This window comes from Ammospiza caudacuta, chromosome Z, assembly GCF_027887145.1.
Source record: "Ammospiza caudacuta isolate bAmmCau1 chromosome Z, bAmmCau1.pri, whole genome shotgun sequence".
Lineage (NCBI taxonomy): Eukaryota > Metazoa > Chordata > Aves > Passeriformes > Passerellidae > Ammospiza > Ammospiza caudacuta.
Window position 1 is genome coordinate 25,555,264 of NC_080632.1, and position 21,526 is coordinate 25,576,789.

The 21,526-nt window shown below is 38.5% G+C and overlaps 1 protein-coding gene across 1 annotated transcript in view; it reads left to right on the top strand.

Moving 5' to 3' along the window:
* ADAMTS19 (ADAM metallopeptidase with thrombospondin type 1 motif 19) overlaps positions 1-16,027 on the top strand; it is a 134,732-nt gene extending 118,705 nt beyond the window's left edge. Inside the window, exons 22-23 of the mRNA XM_058823968.1 lie at positions 13,025-13,202; positions 15,745-16,027. Coding sequence (XP_058679951.1) covers positions 13,025-13,202; positions 15,745-15,896 — 330 coding nt within the window. The 3' untranslated portion in view covers positions 15,897-16,027. The remainder of the gene's footprint in view (positions 1-13,024; positions 13,203-15,744) is intronic.
* Positions 16,028-21,526: the final 5,499 nt, after the last annotated feature.

Here is a 21,526-nt window from a genome sequence, read left to right on the forward strand (position 1 = left end):
GAAAGGAAAGGAGGAAAGGAAAGGAAAGGAAGAAGGAAGGGAAGGGAAGGGAAGGGAAGGAGAAGGGAAGGGAAAAGGGAAGGGAAAAGGGAAGGGAAAAGGGAAGGGAAAAGGAAGTGTTGGGAAGGGAAGTGTTGGGAAGTGTTGGGAAGTGTTGGGAAGGGAAGTGTTGGGAAGTGTTGGGAAGGGAAGGGAAGTGTTGGGAAGTCTTGGGAAGTCTTGGAAGTCTTGGGAAGTCTTGGAAGTGTTGGGAAGGGAAGTGTTGGGAAGGGAAGTGTTGGGAAGGGAAGTGTTGGGAAGTGTTGGGAAGGGAAGGGAAGTGTTGGGAAGGGAAGGGAAGGAAGTGTTGGGAAGGGAAGGGAAGGGAAGGGAAGGGAAGTGTTGGGAAGTGTTGGGAAGTGTTGGGAAGTGTTGGGAAGTGTTGGGAAGGGAAGGGAAGTGTTGGGAAGTGTTGGGGAAGGGAAGTGTTGGGAAGGGAAGTGTTGGGAAGTGTTGGGAAGGGAAGTGTTGGGAAGTGTTGGGAAGGGAAGTGTTGGGAAGTGTTGGGAAGTGTTGGGAAGGGAAGTGTTGGGAAGTGTTGGGAAGGAGTGTTGGGAAGTGTTGGGAAGTGTTGGGAAGGGAAGTGTTGGGAAGGGAAGTGTTGGGAAGGGAAGTGTTGGGAAGGGAAGGGAAGTGTTGGGAAGGGAAGTGTTGGGAAGGGAAGGGAAGTGTTGGGAAGGGAAGTGTTGGGAAGGGAAGTGTTGGGAAGGGAAGGGAAGTGTTGGGAAGGGAAGGGAAGTGTTGGGAAGGGAAGTGTTGGGAAGGGAAGTGTTGGGAAGGGAAGGGAAGTGTTGGGAAGGGAAGGGAAGTGTTGGGAAGGGAAGGGAAGGGAAGGGAAGGGAAGGGAAGGGAAGGGAAGGGAAGGGAAGGGAAGGGAAGGGAAGGGAAGGGAAGGGAAGGGAAGGGAAGGGAAGGGAAGGGAAGGGAAGGGAAGGGAAAGGGAAGGGAAGGGCAAGGGCAGGGCAGGGCAGGGCAGGGCAGGGCAGGGCAGGGAAGGGCAGGGAAGGGAGAAGGAAGGGAAGGGAAGGGAAGGGAAGGGAAGGGAAGGGAAGGGAAGGAAGGGAAGGGAAGGGGAAGGGGAAGGGAAGGGGAAGGGAAGGGAAGGGAAAGGGAAGGGAAGGGAAGGGAAGGGAAGGGAAGGGAAGGGAAGGGAAGGGAAGGGGAAGGGAAGGAAGGGAAGGGAAGGGAAGGGAAGGAAGGGAAGGGAAGGGAAGGGAAGGGAAGGGAAGGAAGGGAAGGGAAGGGAAGGGAAGGGAAGGGAAGGGAAGGGAAGGGAAGGGGAAGGGAAGGGAAGGGAAGGGAAGGGAAGGGAAGGGAAGGGAAGGGAAGGGAAGGGAAGGGAAGGGAAGGGAAGGGAAGGGAAGGGAAGGGAAGGGAAGGGAAGGGAAGGGAAGGGAAGGGAAGGGAAGGGAGAGGGAAGGGAAGGGAAGGGAAGGGAAGGGAAGGGAAGGGAAGGAAGGAAAGGAAGGAAGAAAGAAGGAGAAAGAAGGAAGAAAGAAGGAAGAAAGAAGAAAGAAAGAAAGAAAGAAAGAAAGAAAGAAGAAAGAAAGAAAGAAAGAAAGAAAGAAAGAAAGAAAGAAAGAAAGAAAGAAAGAAAGAAGAAAGAAAGAAGAAAGAAAGAAAGAAAGAAAGAAGAAAGAAAGAAAAGAAAGACAAGAAATTTAAATCCACCTCATAATACATACCTTTTTTTTTCCTTATGTGTCCTAGGAGAGGGTCTTAAGCAGAAGTTACCACCACTATACATTCTCCTTTTATGTCTCCATCAAGGGTAAGCTAGTTTCTTCCCAAAATGACCTCAGCATGGATTACAAAAGATGGTATTGTGCAGAAAGAAGGGTGCATGTGCAGAAAACCAACCCTCCTAGCTAGAAGAGGATGCCTGGAAGATGGCAAGCGTGTAGTGGAGGCAAAATGCAGGACCCGTGTTTAAATGTGTCTGTACAACCACAGAATTGCCACACAATGTACAATGTGCTCACCTGAAGGAGCAGTGTGGGAAAGAAGGAGATTCACTTACACAGCCACTGTTGGGGAGACACTCTTGTGTCTCTGACACTGCCCGGACAGAGAAAGAAAAGGGTAACACTGATGCATTCAGCAACTGAACAAATTGTTTTAGACTCTGAAGATTTTAAAAAGTGGTTTCCAGGGAAGCAGGTTGAGATGTCTTCTGTAGAGACACAAATCTGTAGTGAAAAGATTGACTTCTGAGTCACCCTTCTTAAACATGAACAGTTAGAGGAAGTGTAGGAAATTCCAAAATAAATGAGATCTGAAATATCCCTGAAAAAGCTAGGGTTTTTACTCCCTGATAGCAGAAGTAAAATTATAAAAATGCTCCTAAAATGGATGATTGATAACATTATAAATAAGTTTTGTTTTTGTTTACTTATGCCCAGCAGTATTTCAGAATGAAATATTGTTGCTATTAGTATGCAGCCATTGACTTTGAATCTTTAGGCAGCTCTATAAATTTTCTGCATGCTGATTCCTGCCAAATATTCTATGGTTCTACTAACAGACTGAAACCTTTGCTATCAGCAAAACAGTGGAGCTGGTCTCTCTTGTACCAGAAGCTGGCACTCTTTGAAATTGATAAGTATGATTGACTGGGTGTAGTGATCCCTTGGAAGGCCAGGTGAAGGAGAAAATCTGTGTCATGTACCACATATAATATTCCTCAAATGCGGAAGTTAGGGAGAATAGCATTCGCAGCTTTTCATCACCTTATTTACTGCTAATGTCTTCCAAGTCATTGTAGTGCAGTCTATACCCAAACAGGTACAAATTTCCAGACTTTTTTGCTTTTGAGTTTTACAGTGCTAGGCCATACATTACTGCTGCAGGGGATTTACATATGCGTACATATGCATATAGCAAGATTGAAGGAAGCCATTCTTGGGAAAAGCTGAAGAGAAGTCCTTTATATTCTATGACTTTTCCTAGAAATGCCAGCCAGGTTTTTTTTGAGGACACTGGGATCTTTGAACAGTGGATCTTCTGGAAGGCTGATGTGTATTTTCAGCAGATAAATAAATGGTCTGGTGCTCAGACTTGGTGAATTAGGCATTCTTTTGCCTGGTGTATCTCCATATCTAAGGCCATCTCTCTCTTTCTAATTTTTTCCTCAGTATCTCTGACTCTGTCATCTGCAAAGGCATAACTCTTACAGCTGATTCACTTGGTTCTGTTAAAATTTATGTAATCCATTTTTTCTTGTGGGATCTAGCTTATTTTTGTTGGATTTTTTTATTATTTCATGTTGCTGTTATCCTGTATTTCATGCAGCTAAATAACATACTGCATCTTGTATTTATTCTTGTGATAAACTTGTTATTCTATGAAATTCTTATTTTATCTCAAAATATTTATTGTTTGGTTTCCATTATTTTGTTTTACTCTATGGGGTTGTCACTTTTTTGCTGTTTTCTGATAGTTTATAGTAAGGCAAAAGATGAAAATACTTTAAAAATGTAAGATAACTGAATCTTGAAAAATTCTTTTGAAATAATTGTTTCAGGGGCTGTCTTGAGCACAGCAACCATGAAACAATAGTGATTTCAGTTTTCAAAGCAGTAAGGAGAGGGGGCAACAGAACTGCCACATTGTACTTCCAGAGGACAGACTTTGGCCTGTTTAGAAGAATGATTGACTGAATCCTTTGAGATGCAGTCCTGAATGACAAACAAGTCCAGGAAGGCTAGTCATTCTTCAAGAAAGAAATCTTAAAGGTGCAAGAGTTGCCTGTCCCCTCGTGCTGAAAGATGAGCTGACTCCCTTGCTTGAACAGAGCGCTTTGGTTGTAACTTGGGTGGTGAAAAAGGGTTTATGGCCTTTTGAAGAAGGGGCAGATAATTTGGGAGCTCTACAAGGATGTTGTGAGGTTATGCAGAAAGAAAATTAGAAGGGTCAAGGCCCAGCTGGAATTTAATCATCCTACTGCCATAAAAGACAACAAAAAATGCATCATGTCCAACAAAAAAGGAGGGCTAAGGAGAATCTCCATCCTTTATTGGATGCAAAAGAAAACATAGTGACAAAGGATGAATTAAAAGCTGAGGTACTTTGTATGTTCTTTACCTCAATCTTTAGTATTAAGAGCAGTTGTTCTGCAGGTGCCCAGCCCCCTGAGCTGAAAGACAGGAATGGGAAATAAAATCAAACCCTCATAATGGAAAGGAAAAATGGTCCTTGTCTGTCACTTAGAAACAGACAGCTCTGTGAAGGTGGATGGGATCCACATGAGTATAGTGAGGAAGCTGGAAGAAGGATCCAGGGAACTACAGGCCTGTCAGCTTGACCTCAGGGCTGGGGAAGGTCAGGAGCTGGTCATCCTGAGCGACATCATATGGCATGTGCTGAACCTGCCTGATCAGGCCCAGTCAGCATATGGTTTATGAAAGGCAGTCCTTGACTAATCTGATCTCCTTCTAAGACAGGATTATCCACCTAGTGGATGATGAAGAAGCTGTGGATGTTGTTTACTTGGGCCTAAGCCTTTGACATTGTCTCCCACAGCATTCTCCTGGAAAAGCTGGCAGTCCATCGCTCAGACAGGTGCTCTCCTTGCTGAGTTAACAACTATCTGTATGGCTGGACCCAGAGAGGAGTGGTGAATGCAGTTACATCCAGTTGGCAATTGGCCACTAAGAGGTGCTCCCTGGGGCTTAATGTTGGGCCAGTCCTGTTTGACATCTTTATTGGTGATTTGGGCAGGGGGATCAAGTGTACCCTCAGTAAGTTCACACACAGCACCAGTTTGCATAGGAATGTTGACTTGCTGAAGGTAGAAAAGCTGTGGAATCAGGACATGCTGAATTTGTGGGCTGAGGCCAGTGGTAAGAGCTTCCACAAGGCCAAGTGGTGGATCATTTACTTGGATCACAAGAACCCCAGGCACTGCTCCAGGCACGGGCAGAGCGGCTGGAAAGCAGTCTGGCTGAAAAGGACCTGGGGGTGCTGGTCAGCAGTGACTAAACATGAGCGAGCCGTGCCCAGGTGGCCAATAAGGCCAATGGCATCCTGGCCTGTGGCAGCAATAGTGTGGCCAGCAGGGCCAGGGCAGTGACTGTCCCTCTGTACTTGGCAGTGGTGAGGCTGTTGAGGTTTGAGCCCTTCACTGTAAGAAAGATATTGAAGTATTGGAGTATGTCTAGAGAAGGGCAACAGAGGTGAAGGGTCTGGAGTACAAGTCCTCTGAAGGGTGGCTGAGGGACATGGGGCTGTTTAGCTTGGAGGAAAGGGGGCACAGGGTAGACCTTTTCTCCCTCTACAACTCCCTCTGCGTTTGTAGTGAGGTGAATTTGGTCGCCTCTCCCAGATAACAAGTGAGGGAATGAGAAGAAATGGCCTCAAGATGAGCCAGCAGAGGCTCATTGGATATTAGGGAAAAGTTCCTCAGCAAAAGGGTTATCAAGCATTAGAACAGACTGCCCAGGCAAATTGTGGAGTTGCCATGTAGTTGCGTTACTTAGGGACATGGTTTAGTAGTGAACTTGGCAGTGCTGAGTTAATGGTTTGCCTCAATGATCTTAAAGACCTTTTCCAGTTTAACTGATTCTATGATTTTGTTCTTGTATTTCAGTTAAATAAGAGTCCTAGGAGTTCCGTTTCCTTGTAAACTCATAGGATTTTTTTTATGTTTTGGTTTTTTAATATCTTTCATAGCCATAGATCTGCTATTTCAGATCTTCATTATTTAAAATATGGTAGATAGAGTCATTGGAAGTAAAGTCATTATCAGAAAAGAACTCTTTCATTTATTCAACCTACTGGAAAAACTTTAAAGTGATACATAGTGCGATGATATTTAAAGGACAGTGCTTAATTCTATGTCGAACAGAAGAGCTTTTTGACATATGTTTCTTTGATTTCTGAAAAGTAAATAGATAAAATAGAAGTTTTTAAAAGAAAGGATTTTCTTGGAGGTTTCATTTTCCCTGATTTGAAATTTCCTTTGTGTCCCTAGTGGGTTTTGTGACATGTCTTTTCATTAGAAATACTGTAATCCTTTAATTACTTCTTTGTGCTGTTCTAATGCTTTTCGGTGCAAGGTTTTCAACTGAGCGTCAAGCTAGCATTGTCATGTGTGGTAATATAATTATATAGTCAAAGGCTAATATTTTAAGTTAATGTAAAGAATTTGTTTTCATCATTCCAGAATAGCATACTCAACTAATTTAATCAGAAAGATAAAGGTAATTATGTCATGAAATCTAACTGTTTCCAGATTCTTGTTTGGATGTGTGATAGTCTAATGAATGGACGGTCATCTTCTGCCAAAATACCAGGCAATGATATCTCAGATATCAAAGTTTGAAATGTTATAATGTCTTGCTCATTGCTAAGCTCTAGTGGCAGTAATATATCCATGTGTGAGTCAGCACAGGCAGGCATCTGGGACAACCACAAATCCACAGCTAAAATTTATTTCTGCTTCCTTGCTAACAGAGGATCCCTGCAGCAGTGCCCAGGCTGAGGTGCACAAACAAGGCTGAAATTTGTAAAATCTACCACTATTATGATGTGAAATACTATTTAGCAGTGTGTCTAAAGTCCTAAATAAGAATAAATAACTATTTCAGGTATACGTAAATTGCCTTTAAACTTGTATATGTTTTTATTATATATAGATTTATAGAAAGTATAACTACAAAATTTAAAATGGTGAGTATGTACATCTGGAGCACATAGAGGAACTTGGCTTTCTAGATCTGTTACAGTATTACAGGATTTGTCCATGCTTTGATATAATAATGATGAGAGATTGATATATTAATGATGAGAGAAAAATGCTGATACTTTCTCTGATACCAGGGAGAAATGATAGGCGGTAATTGAGTCTCAGGTTTTTTATGGATTTTGACTCCAGGTTGTCTCTAAGAGAACAAATTTGTGTCATTGGAATAATCCCAGTTTTTAAACTGTTAAATGGATGATTGTGTTTCATTAATTCACCCAAGCAAGAAATTGGGCAATGGAACCTGGGTTTCACATGGAGACAAAGAATTTTCCACTTCCAAGCTGAGTCCAGAGAGCCCATTCAGATTTAAGCCTATCCAACCCCACTATTGATTCAGAGTAGTTAGGCAATGAAGAAAAGATACATATATACTGACCTAGAAAAAATAAATTTCTTTTTGTAATCAGCTCCTGAACTTTCTGTTGCTTCTTGTCTTGATACCAAAGGCAATTTTGCCTCCTCTGGCAAACAACCAGATTGTTCTGCATGGGGCCTTAAAAAGGATTCAGGAAAAAAGAAAAAAAAAAAAAGAAAAAAGAAAAAAAGAGAAAAGAAAGGTTCAAATTCTTGAGATGAGGTGATGAGGATTTCCTCCATGGGAACCCTATCTCTAGGGTTATCAAGGCACTGGAGTTCTGTCTGTCTTAATTTAAAATCTTATCTGTTTTTGAATCTTATATCTTCTTACCCTAGAAAGAAGAGCTATAAAGAAAAAAATGGAGGGGCAGTGGGCAGAAGAAGGAGAAAAAGAAGGCTATAAAATAAATAGGCACAACTCAAACTTGCTAAACTTAGAAGAGACCAACAGCAGATACATTTTAGCTAAACTTAGCACAAGTTCTGAATTTTAAATTTGGCATACTGAGGTGTTGGGTGTGTCAGAAATGAGAGGCAGAACGACTTTCCTGGAAATGATGCATGTGAGAACTCAGACTCCATCTTATGCTTGTATCCGTCAATCCCTCTTTTTGCTACACTATTCAGAAATGCCTTTGTAACAAAAAAAAAAAAAAAAAAAAAAAAAACCAAACAAAAAAAAAAGTTTATTTAAACTTCAGATTATTTGCTTGATTTAGGTAATCTTTAGGAATATTGCCAAATTTACTATGAAGCCTTTGCTGAAAAAAAAATGCACCACATTATCTACTACCTGCCTTCAAATGCAGGCTTCATAAAAGACAAAGCAGAAGATTTTGTAAGCGTGTTAGCAAATATGAATCCTGCTGCTAAAGTCTGATTGCTTGCTATTCTTGTTTCACACTCACTTCATGAAAAGGTTGAAACTGCTTAAAGCTGGAACTGATGAACCTATACATAAATGATTAGGAATGCTCTGCTAATAATTTCCAGTAAAACTCATCACTGAGTTTCCTTAGAGGCACGTCAGCCTGCTTTGAATGCTACTTAGACTTGTAAAACCTTTTATTGAGCAGTCCACCTATTCTCAAAAATAAATTGTCCAAGTCAATTCTGTTAATACTGTCACAGATTGGCTTTTTCATTGTGGATTGTATCAGCCTCTTCAGTGATTGCCTGTTGTCTTGGCAGAAAGACACAGTTTGACCGTTACTGTCTGCCAGTGACAATTTTTCCCTTAATTTAGGAATTCCTACTTCTCATGAAGGCCAGTTGGAAGCAGCTAACACATTACAGCAACTTCCTCAGCTGTTGGCCTTGGGAATATGTATTCTCTCCAGAATATATATCTTTGGCAGGGAACAGAAAGAAGGAATCTTGGGTAGCGGGTGTGCATGCCAAGTGTAAGAATTGTTATATTTAACACCTAGATTTCTGTCCTTGAAATTATATCTAAAAGAAGTTCAAAAGTTGGACCAAATTCAAACAGGGTGGTAAGATTTTTTTTTAAAGAAAAAAAGAATTTTAGAAAAATAGCTGTTACCTATCTTTACTCAGGATTTTTTTGTAATCTTTAACAAGAATGTTTTACATGTCTTACTGCTTGAATGGTTTTACAGTACCTTTAGGACTGTGTCCAAGATGCACAGATTAACAGCCACATAAAAAAACTCCTCTGGCTGTGTACTAGAACATTTAGTCTAAACCTACAAATACGGTTCTCCTACAGGAATTTTTTGCTAATCAGCTGCATGGCCTCAAATTGTAGGTCATGTGAATAGTGAGGAGTAAAATGTAATTAACCTCCACAAAAATAAAGTATTGCATGTGCAAGACTGACATGTGGGGAGATAGAGTGGGTGGGAAGAACTATAGAAATGTATTCTTCATTCACTAATAATAGAAGCTGTGGGTTTAAATTAACCTGAACCTGCTGAATTAATGAAAATGCTATATATTGGTTGGGAGTGGGCATTTTCTGCAAATCATATATATAAATATATATATACACACACAAACATACAAAAAATACAAACAGTTTTGACAGTTAAATTTATTTTTTATTACATTCACTGATTAATGTGTAAAAGTGAAAATATTTTTTATTTCTTTGAAATTAAAATCTTTGTTAGAGTTTTAAACTTTTAAAGTCCAGAAATATACAGAACCTATACAGCTTCAACTATGTACCATAAGCACTACCTAAAATGTGACAGCTGCATATGCAGTGAAAGGTATTTACCTCAGATTGGATATTTGCAGTGGGAGAAATCCAAAGGTGAAGCAAGTTTGGGAGGCACTTTTGGAAGAGTCTGCTTCAGCTTGAATGTACACATGTATATACAGTAAAATGAGTGTCAAAATGAGGGTCAGAGATGTTGCTCTGAAGGGGCATCTAACTGATCTGCAGAAGTTGAGTTGTCTCCTAGTGAAGTCAGAACAAGTCTGTATCTTTTAAGGATAAAGAAGAAAAATACAAGTTACTTTTATTCTCTAATATTCAGTGTCTGCTCTCAGTTAAAGCAGCAGTTGGCTGATGTATTTGTAAGACAAACTCACAGTTAAGACATGGACATCATGAACATAGAAACTTCATGGTTTGTCTGTGTGGCTAGCAAGTGCACTGCAAAATGCCTGATGCTTTCCCTATTTCATACTATTTTAAATATAAGCTAATATAGCTAATAGCTAATATGAGCTTTTATGGTAAATAGACTTTTTTTCTGGCTTCCAGTCAATAGAATTCATAATTTCCAAGTCAGACACCACCGCTCCTCCTGCTACTGCCATGTGAACATAGAAGAGCACAGCATGCTTATCAGATCCCTCACTGATTTTAAAACCCGGGGTGTTTGGAAAAATCTTGCTTTACTTGCATGTTGACTAGGTTGGATTTAAAAGTTTTGGATTGCAAATTGCTGAGGTAGCCCTGCTTTTTCTCAATATTCCACTAGCATCTTACAAGACTTAATAAGTTCCCATTTTTAAAAAAATAAAAATAAATGCACTGTTAAAATTTAGTACATTTCTGTGAAAATAAAAGAGCATAGATCACAAATTTCTCTATTTCTTGCTTTGCCACGTTTCTTATATGAACTCAAACATTTCATTTAATCATCCTTTGATGTCAGTTTCTAAAATTGTGATTTTAATAAGTAGGTCAAGCAAGACTGTTTGCAAGATCTCTGCATCTCGGGATGGAAAACTACATCTCACCAAGGCCCGTGCAGGCTCAGTTATTTAAAGGATATTAATTCACCAGCTGAGATTTTAATGCCAAAATCTTGCCAGATTTTGCACAGAAATTCAGACTTAAACACTGATTAGCTGAGAGATTTGTCTGTTTGTTGCTTGTTGTGTCAGTTGCAGTCACAACAAACTTTCAAGCCAGAGCTCATTTGATGTAGAGAAGATCTGCTGCTGCCAGAGCACTCTTTACAAAGTCACCTGCCCACATGAATTGTTTGGCATTGCCAATTAACAGATAAACCGTTGGAGCCCATTTTGTTAGCAAAAGAGTAGTGTTTTTCAAATCCCATTCTCCCCTCCAGTATTCCAGGTGGCTGGATTGCATCTACTCACTCTTAGATGACCTAAGGGCAGAGAAATTATTTTTGGTGATCTTATGTACCACATCAACCAGCCCATATCCTCCTCCTCTGCAGCTGACACACATTCACACATACTCTAACTTTGGTTGATAAACATACTAATCTTTGAAGAAAAAAAATGTATTGCTGTATGTAATATTGCTCTAAATTAAGATCACCAGGATAAAATTTAAAGATTATCTTTCCTTATTAGAGATCTTCAACATATTGGCTTCATTATATCACCTTAATTTTTCTTTTACTCTCACATTTGTTTTCTCTTTGTGTTGTAGTCTTAGTTTTGTCTTTCTTTACACCTTTTTTAATTTTGCTTTTCCATTGTCTCAATTTTAATTTTATTAAAATATTCCAAAAATAAATATCTCTGGAACTATGATGAGAGGAATTTAGGGAGTGGTCAGAATTTGGGCAAAATTAAAATCTATGTTCCATCTGCTATTGGGGATAAAATTTGTGCCAGTGTGTATATGTGGTTTTACATGTTGACCATGTGCATAATGTTGGCTGTTATAGGAACTCAAATTATTTTTAGCTGCACAGAGAAAAGGCAAAGAATTCAAGAAGGGGAGTTCTGTTGGGAGACTTTTCTCATGCAATTTTACAGCAGTATACTAGGTTTGCTAGCATACTTTGAAAATAAGTCAGTACTAACTGACTTCCCTTCTGTAAACCATGTATTTGTTCATGTGTTAAACTGTGGTTGATACTGAATAGACAACTGTGTATTCATAATTTAATGTCTTTACATGCCTTGATTCATGGAGGCTGTAACTGTTTAACTCAGCAAGATACAGTTCTGTATTGGCTCACTGAGAACAGGAGCAAAATCAAGTCCATTTGCTGCCTCTATAAAATGCCACTGTTTGATTTCATGTGGTTACAAGTTCAGTCCCTTGTGAAAACATCCTAGTGTATAACCTAGTCTTTCATACCTCTGTTGGAGTCTTATGAATCCAAAAGATGGGCTTCTCCCTTCTCTTGAGGTACATATCTATTTTCCATTAAGCACATGTAAATCCTCCTTCTGGATAAGTGTTTAAATTGTCACTTAAACGCACACAGATATTCAAACCAACAGGTAAAAACTTGTTTAGTGTTTCATATAGTCAAAGTTTATTCATCCTTTGAAAAAAACTACACTTCTCCATCTTGAGACAGGATGGCTGGGAAATATTTTTCATTATAGCACCTTCTTCTTTCTTATTTCAGTTTTGTTTTTTTTTTTCAGCTGCTTTTTGAAGCCTCTCAAGGAAATATATTTTGAATATTTATGTAATTAAAATTATTTAGAAAAACATTTTCAGGATTGTAGCTTGAGCTCTTACATTATTCATTACAAGAAATTGATTAATATTTGAAGATGTTCTATACAGAAAATTTCTGTAAAACTTGAAATTTCTGGGTACTTCAGTTACAATTAGAGAAACCATTGAGAAACCATTAAAGGCTAGGATAAAATTCCAATATGTAATTTTTAATAGATTTGTAGTTAAAGCAATAGCATGTGAGTCAAAAAGACAGAAAAGTAACTCATGTCCTATGGAATTTTGTTCACAAAAAGTCAGAAAAGGCAAAAGCATATTTTGCTTTAGTTTTTTTTTGTTTGTTTGGAATAGGTTTTATAAGCATCTGTGCCGCCCTGTCCAAATTTTTACTCTAATATATTATGTTACTTTGATAGAACTAAAATTTTACCATTGTTAAAGCGCTCAGTTGTTTTATTTTTTTACCTCATTCTCTGTGGCAACAAGATGTCAAAATTAATTAAAGGCCAGGCATCATGTCTCACTCTGCATGTTCTATTTGTGAGACACATGAAAACATGAAGATGTGATACAAAGATAGGAGGCATAAATTATGCTCAGCAGAAAGAACATTTATGCTGTAGTTAATTAATTAGCTTTATTAAAAATTCTTCTCTCTGTGAATGGTTTTACCATCACTTTAACCTCTAATAAGAGTAAATTTGTATGTAGATACAAGAGAGTAATATTTGCTTCCTCCAGGCACATTGCTGTATTTGAGTTTCATCACAGGCTCTACAAAATAAACTTGGACAGCAATAGGATGCTGAAGTGAGTCCTTCAATTAATACCGTTAATTAATATGTGCTTTTAAAATTAATTTTCATTTAGCTAATGGAATACAATTCAGAAATCTTGGAATGCTGACATCCGAAGACGCAGCCACTCACTTCACATGGACTGGCACTTCATTTCATGATTTCTGGCTAAAATACCTTTCCAATGAATGTGTCTCCTGTGTATTCCAGTGCTCTGTCACCTGTGGCAAAGGAATGCAGTCTCGAGTCATCCAGTGCATGCACAAGATCACGGGAAGGCATGGCAATGAATGCTTTTCTTCGGAAAAGCCTGCAGCCTACAGACCCTGTCATCTCCATCCCTGCAATGAGAAAATTAATGTTAATACAATAACATCACCCAGGTTAGGTAAGCAGTCAAAGATGACAAATCTCTTTTCAGATCTTTCTCTCCATGCAGTTAACGATGATCCCAGTTTAGAAACAAAAGTCAGGAGGTATTCAGGAGATTTAAATTCTATGCAGAGACTGATCTTCCTTCAGGTTTTGAGTGTGTACATCAGAGACTCTAACTAAGAATGGTGAAGGGTTTTGTTATCCATGGAAGGACCTTATTATGAGACTCTGATATTAAGGGAACAAAATGTCCCCTATGAAAATATATTTATATTAGAGACACTCTAAACATATATGCTTTTATACATATATATATGTATATATTCAATATATATATTATTTATATATTTACCCAATTTTATCAAATCTTTCTAAAGTAAGAAAATACCTTATTTTCTGTTAAAAAATGTTGCAAACTATGATCTCTTGATATTTGTGAGATCAAGGAGGCCCTTATTTGCCCCTTAAATACAAACAGCTCTTTCCACTTGTCTTTAGTTCAAATCTTCATCTATGCCCAATGTATTAGGATGTATGAAGGAAAATTACTTTGAATGAAGAGATTTGCTGTACCTGGCAGAACTTAGGTCTCTTCTGTTCTTAAGGAAATTATGTTATTATATAACTACAGAACTGTTAATTCTGGTAGTTTTTGTTTCCTAGTGCATCATTGATGATGATTACCATTAGTTCCCCTAATCATTCGTCTGCATCTTGAACATTATGGGAATATTCAAAAGCTTGCTTTAAGACAGCACACCCTCTCCAGCTGATTTTCCAGAGCCCTTATTAAGATAAAGCCTCCTGTCCAGTAGATTTCTCCTGCATGGAAAACAAGACTGGCATTTCAGACTGTGCGCAATACTTCTTTTAAGACAGTGAAGTGTATTTCTCTTTGAGGTTTTTAACCTTCGAACATTCCTGCACAGTAGTCATTGTTGCAATGTTCTGTTGCTTATGGTCCTCTCCTTGCTATTTCACTGTTTGAATGTTCCTCCCCTTTGTACTTTATCTTTCTTTGTTCAGCTGGTCTCTCAGAATTTAGATGCTATCTCCCCATCATTGATGATTTTCCTCTGATGAAGTTAAGTGAAGAGTCAAGTGAATCGGAGTCACACAAAAAATACAGTGTCAATTAAAATTTGACTTAATGTGAAGTGAAAAAGAAAAAGGGCTATGTTGTCACACAAAATCACAGAAAAACTAGGTTGGAAGAGACCTTCAAGATTATCAAGTCCAACCCATGCCCTAAACATCATAACTAAACCATGGCACCAAGTGCCATATTCAGTCTTTTTTTGAACACATCCAGGGATGGTCATTCTACCACCTCCCCAGGCAGGCCATTCCAGTAATTTATCACTCTTTCTGTACAAAATTTCTTCCTAATACCCAACCTATATTTCCCTTGGTGCAGCTTGAGACTGTGTTCTCTTGTTCTGTCAGTTGCTGCCTGGAGAAAGAGACCAACCCCCACCTGACCACAGCCACATTTCAGGGAGTTGTAGAGAGTGATAAGGTCACACTGAGTCTCCTTTTCTCCAGGCTAAACAGCCCCAGCTCCCTCAGCCATTCCTCACAGGCCTTGTGTTCCCAGCCCCTCACCAGCCTCGTTGCCTCCTCTGGACACACTCAAGTGTCTCAAGGTCCCTCCCAAACTGAGGGCCCAGAACTGGACACAGCACTCGAGGTGTGGCCTCACCAGTGCCAGTACAGGGGCAGAATGACCTCCCTGCTCCTGCTGGCCACACTGTCCTCATGGCATGGATTATTTAGGACTGATACTAGTAATCTACAAGTCAGTGTCATCCAGCATGGAGTCAGAATCCAATCCAGCAGAAACCTTAACATCTCTGAAATACATAATGCAATGCTTCTCTTCAATATACTGATAATTTTGGCCTCCAGTTCCATTCATATCATGCAGTAGAGAATTGGGGGGTAGGACTAGTGAAAGCTGATGGGGATTGTGCCCCCAGAGCTTTTACAAATTTATCTTCTTTTAGCAGAGGAGATTAACTCAAATCTGAGATTGAGTTCTTTATTCAGTGTTTGTGATGGGTTTTGGATAATATCTTGTTCTTGAGCCCTGTTTTTCACTGGGTTCCCATTTTAATTCCATGTATGTACTACGTACTACATGTGCAAGTACTTGATATATGTAACTTAATGTGAAGAGTTCCAACTTCAGTAACACAGTCCTTCTGTGATAAGCTGTGTAAGGAGGCTTTCATAAGTGAAGCAAGGCAGAAAGATGAGCTCCACTTAGTCATGAGAAAGTAGTTGCATGACATTAAACTAATTAAGTTCGATGCAACTTAATCCAATGTGTAAATAAAGCTGGCCTTAAAATTTTTTGATGTTGAATATATTGGCAATAGGAGGACAAGGGGAATTCCTTCTTTTGTTAAATATCTACATCTATAACCCTTTCTCTTCCCCAGACACACTTCTTATGTCCTTGTCTCTTTTGGTATGTGATTCTTCACTAGTAAAGGCAACAGTAATGTATATTTGATTTTGCTGTTGTTGTTGATTTTGACTTTTTTTTTCAGCTGCTTTGACATTCAAATGCCTAGGAGACCAGTGGCCTGTGTACTGCAGAGTGATAAGAGAGAAGAACCTCTGTCAAGACATGAGGTGGTATCAGCGATGCTGTGAGACGTGCAGGGACTTTTATGCGCAAAAAATGCAACAAAAGAGCTGACCTCTGTCAGGCTGGCTGGCTCTCAGCTCTTTGCAATCTTATTATTTATAAACACACACACACACCCCCACACAGGCTTTTTCAGACCAAATATTATCAGATGGCATATAATTTAATCAAATTAATTTATTTTTGCCTGTCAGTCATCCTTAATGGTTTTGGTTAAACAGCCAACATGTTTTATCTTCTGACATTTTCATAATTAATTTTTATATGAACACTTTTGGATACATTTATCAGAATTTTTAAAAAATAGTAACTAGTATTTTAAATGTTTATTTTCAGTAAGATCATCTGTTGCAAAAAAAAAGTCATGCTATCTTGAATTTATTTTAATTTAGCTGAATAGCTTTGCTGTATATGGAAATAAAGTTCTTTTAAATTTTATTATATTTTTGGCATTTGGAGTCAGAATGAGCTTGTGTTTTTTGCAACAGATGTCAAAGTGAACAAGCTAACATTATTAAACAGGTTATTACAGAATGTATTGTGAAATTAGTTCATTTGATTTAGAAACATACTGAAGGGGATATTCTACTGTAACTTATATTATAAACAAGAAAATTAAAATAGCTAAGTAGAGATTTTGATCATTCTCATGGACACATACTTGAACACAAGTATTAAATCAATGAAACACTGTAGAGATTTACACTGAATCACTGTTGCACTGTTTGAGGTAGTGTAGAGAAATGCAGTCCTAGAACTTGTACCATCCTATGAATCCACGTCTGTAGTGTTTTAACATGTCACTTAATTTTTTAAAGTTTTGAAACAAAAAACCCATGTCCCTCTATACCTTTGTGTGTCCTTTTGCAGATTTACAAATGGAAGAGTCCTTTCTCCTGACACTTGTATGGATTAATCTGTTAAACATTCTCAGTTCTCTGTTGATAATTTAGAAAATAGCTTTGTAATACTACTTTAGTTTTATCTTTGACTAATGAAACAGTCTTTATAAAAATTAAATGTTTTACAGTTTTGTGAAACATTATGAAACAGCTAAGATTTTCCTTATGAGAAAATACTGTACATGATTCACATGATTTTTACATTTTCAATAAAAAGTAAAGCTCCTTTTGCTATTTGAATTTTTCTTTTTTTGTGTGTCTGGGTCTGGTAGATTAATCCATCGAGCCCTGCATCGCAGCAGGTACAGCTACAGTACGAGTGCCTTCTGCCTCTTGGCTTAGGCACCACTCTGCAGCTGCAGACAGACATGGCACTCCGTGAGCCTCGATATGTATCCATGGAAAGTTGAGAATAAGAGGGTAACATTCTGTGGAGATGCAGGTATTTATCTCAGGTGTGTCCTGCAACTGCTGAACTTGGCAAGTGAACAGCAGTGGGTCTTCTGCCCTCATTTTGTGATGGAAGTGTTTATGTCTGTTCTTAAAATGTGTAGAAGAGCAAGTCCTGAAGGCAAGACAGCCGGAGAAATAAGCCAAAAGGTATATTTTCTACTCAAAGCAAAAAGTAAATGCAGCTTTATTTAAGTGAATGTTGCTTTTCCTTCTCTGCAAAGAGTCTAGTGTGTAGATGTGATACACAGTTTCCACAGATGGATAACCACAGATACCCACAGACAATAATCTGAGGCCCCCAGTCAGGACTGTGATTCTGTCCAGGAAGAATACTTAGACGCAGTCTTAGCTACCATTGAAATCAACATCTGTGTTTCAAATAGCTGTACTATCAAAATCTTTAGTTTGGCATCTTACTGCTCTGCACTTGAAAACTCCAACTCTAATGAGGTGCTAGTGTATGATTTTAAATAAAATACCTTCTGGTTTTGAAAAGTAAAAAAAGAAAAAAAAATAATGTTGACATCATGGAATGTTATATTTTGTGTAACAAAAAAGTTTCAATGCATAGAAAATTCAGTTGCTTTGGGGCATAATTCCTTGAAGTCACAGAAGCACATTTGAAAGTCTAATAGAATTATTGTCGTTGGCAGGCAAAAGAAGCAATTTTTATTTTAAGTTTTCCTCATACTTAGCAACAGATCTTGGTAATAATCCTGCACTCACTTGAATCACAATTGAAAATCAAGCAAAAGAAAAGATGCCTCCAGACTAGGAGCCAGAGGAAAATTTTTATCAGCCAGTGGTATCATCTTCACAATTCTAAATGTTTATCCTCTGCTGATTTTGAATATTTCATTAACAAGAGTGTCATCTTAATCACAAAATTTAAGAAGTGTGTTTTGACTCTGGCTCTATCTGTCAAAAACAAATCAGTGACTTCTGCTGAAATCATCCTCCTATCACCTCTATAAGACCATAAAAAGGAAGTACTTTTCATTGAGAGGCAGGGATGGAAAGTTGTGGTTTAAAATGGCTATTTTAAAAAAATGTAATGAGTGAAATCAAGATCAGATATTATTAGATGTTATATTCTGATCAGGATGTTATAGTGCTGATAAGTCTGGTTCTGATTCCTTTAGCAACTGTAGTACAAAAATTCTAGTTAAATGTGTGTGAATCATTTTGAAGCAGTTTTGTGTCTAAATAGCAAATATACCTCTGAATTTGAAAGCAAGTTCATTTTACTGCAAGTTCATTTTATTGCTTTAGATCCTATCAACATTCAGAGGAACAGTACAGACTGAAATACTTCTTTGGTCAGGAAATTATAAGAACATTCTGAAAATGTGCCCAGGCTATGACTTGAGCCACAGCATGCCATGGGGAGGGCAGGCATGTGCCAGTTTTCCATAGACCTGGGTGGCAGCACGCAGCCCTTTCCAGCTGTGTTCAGGCAAGCCATAGCCTTATTGACTTATGCAGGCATAAACAGTCCAGAGTTTACTCTTTTCTGTTTTATTTTGGATTTGTTCTTTCTTCTTCAAGGACAGTCCCTCTGCATTAATATGTTTTCTTTCCAGCCTGATGAATATGTAACATTTCAACAAATGAGTGTCAAATCAATCAAGTTCAGCTGGCATGTAAAGGTGAAATTCACTCTTGGCTCCTAAGGGCTACAGCAGGCCTCTCTGCTAATTAAATACCACTTAAACCCTACTTTGTCGGATTAAGTGGGACTTAAGTGGTACGTAGGGATTGTGCTAGTCTGGTGCACAGCAGGTTTACTTCCTGCTCCCACTGGTCAGCTAGAGTAGTGACCAAAAGTTACAACAGCTACCACTTCTCATAACTCTCCTAAAGAAATACCTGAATTTTAATAGCATTGTCATTTATTCTGAAGGAAATTGCTGCTTTGTTCTGGAGGAAGTGGGTTACATTTGGGGTTGTTTCAGGTTTTTTCCATTCAGTTTTCATTATCTTCTTTAGTGACAGAAAACCAGCCATTCGCATATTCAAAAAATACACCAAAAATAGAAAGCTTGCCTGCGTCATGATACCAAGAGAGGCCCTAAAACCTAACAGATCAATTATAAAAAGAAGATTAAAAGCACTCAGAAAGAATTTAAAGATATTTGTAAAAAAGATGTGCAAACCAATAAAAAGGGAACTTGAAATACATCCAAAGCAGGAAGCTGAAAAAGGAGACGGTGGGACCATCTGATAACACAATTGTGAAAGGGACATTCAGGAGTGATAAAGTGGTGAAAGAGAAGTTCAGTGAATTACTTGTGTTGACTTTTCCAGATGAAAAGTTGCAAGGTTCCTTATAGCAGAGATGTCAGAGAAATTGGATCGAGGTGAAGGAAATGTACAGGAAAGTAAGACTAAATAAATATGCAAACAGTATCTAGCGTTGCAGTCACCTGAGATTATTGGAAGAACACAACTAGGAAATTGGTATCAGAGCCACATGCCATAGTGCCCAAGCTGTCATTGCAAAGAGTCAGTCTGCCAGCCTGGCAGACTGATGTGTAATTCCTGCCTGTGGAAAAGGCAACCCCTTGAGCTACAGATTGCCATAATAGCCAATGAAAATAATAAGAACCCTGAGCACCTGGATAAGCGTGCTCTTGGGTGAGAGTCAGCATGGCTCCAGTTGTGAATGGAACAAAAAGGAACTGCTGGACACAAAAATCTTTGTTCAGCATTACAGGATATTCAAGAAACTGCATTCACACAGGACTACAGGAGCAATCTTTATGGATCGAAAGGTGATTAAAGGATTGGAAGAAAAATTATCATCTTTCAGGATGGAGAGAAGTCAGCAGTACGGTTCCCTAAGGAGTTAGGGGTTTTGACATTTTCATCAGTGGCATGTGGAAGAGTAAAAACTGAGTTCTCTGTCTAGGCAGGTGCCATAAAGCTCTTCTGGTTAACTCCTGCCTCAGTTGTAAAGCAACAAAAAACTGAGTGATTGGTTTAATTGAAAAATTACCTGAAAATTTTTGATATAGGTATATGTCAAGTATTATAGCTATAAAAATAGTCTGAACCATTCCTATGAGACACTGAATTTGCAACTGGCAGTCACAGAAGTGAAGTTACTAGCCCTGTGAGAGTTACTACTGCTATGAGAATAGTGGGAAAAAAAGCACCAGTAACTGACGGATGTTTTCAGAAAGAAAGATATAATTTTTCCCATTTTTGGAACTGGTGTAACCAGAACATGAGCATTGTATTAATTTATGGTTGCTGTATTCTAATGAACAATGTAGTGGAATTACAATGCAACACACTGAAAATAAATCAGCAAGGAGATAGACTAGGTGGCTTACAAGATGAGATTTAAAATGTTGATAATCCAGATTGAAAAGAAAGAGACTGAAATAACTATAGTTTAAACAATCCTGAAGGTGATGGAAAAGCTGTCTGGGGAGCTCTTCTTAAAACTCTGCACTAGTACAAGAAGGGCATCCTTGATATGGCTAATATGGAAATTAATTTAAAAGACATAAAAGTAAGCAGTTTAGGCAGATGGTCATGAGGTTCTGAATCTTGCTTCTGGTGGAGGTCCTCTCAGAAGAATTGAAAAACAGGCAGGTTTATTGACAATTTATAAATAGATAATAAAAAGCCTGGAAAATAGGTACTTCAGCACAAAAAAAAAAAAAAAGTGTGACTTCTGAGGGAGTAAAAGAATGAACTGCAGGAAGTAGCAGGGTGTACACTGACTCCCTAAACAGCATCTTGTTCTTGTCCTTTTCAAAAAAAAATATAAATCCTGGGATTGGAGAGGTCTGACTTAATAACATACCTTTATGTTCTTATGTCAAATGGATTACTGTTGGTATGTAAACTCACACAGACGCACACATCTTACGCAACAGTAGCACAGACAAGCCCTGTGTTTCTAGAGATGCTGGAAAGTCTATGTTTTAAAAGTCATGGTTGCATATACCCATGTATTTTAGAACACAAATTATTACTCTGTTTGGTATTACTGCACAGGGAAAAAGTGAGAACTATGTGCCATGGTAAGTCCAAAACAGCAGCTTCATGGTAATACCTAGGGTACACTGGAAACCTGTATTAGTGTTTCAGGGGTTCATTAAACTGGGGAGACATAGTTGTAAAGGTAGCACCAGGTTCCCCAAAAGCATGCACATCCACTCAGAAACACAGTCACTACTATCTCTTTTGTGGCTGCTCACAGATACTTATTTCAGCACCTACTTGAAAGGTGCCATATTAATAACTTTAAACAGATATGCTTTAAGATAATCTCCAATAATTACATGCAAGGAAACATCATGAGCTTTTAAA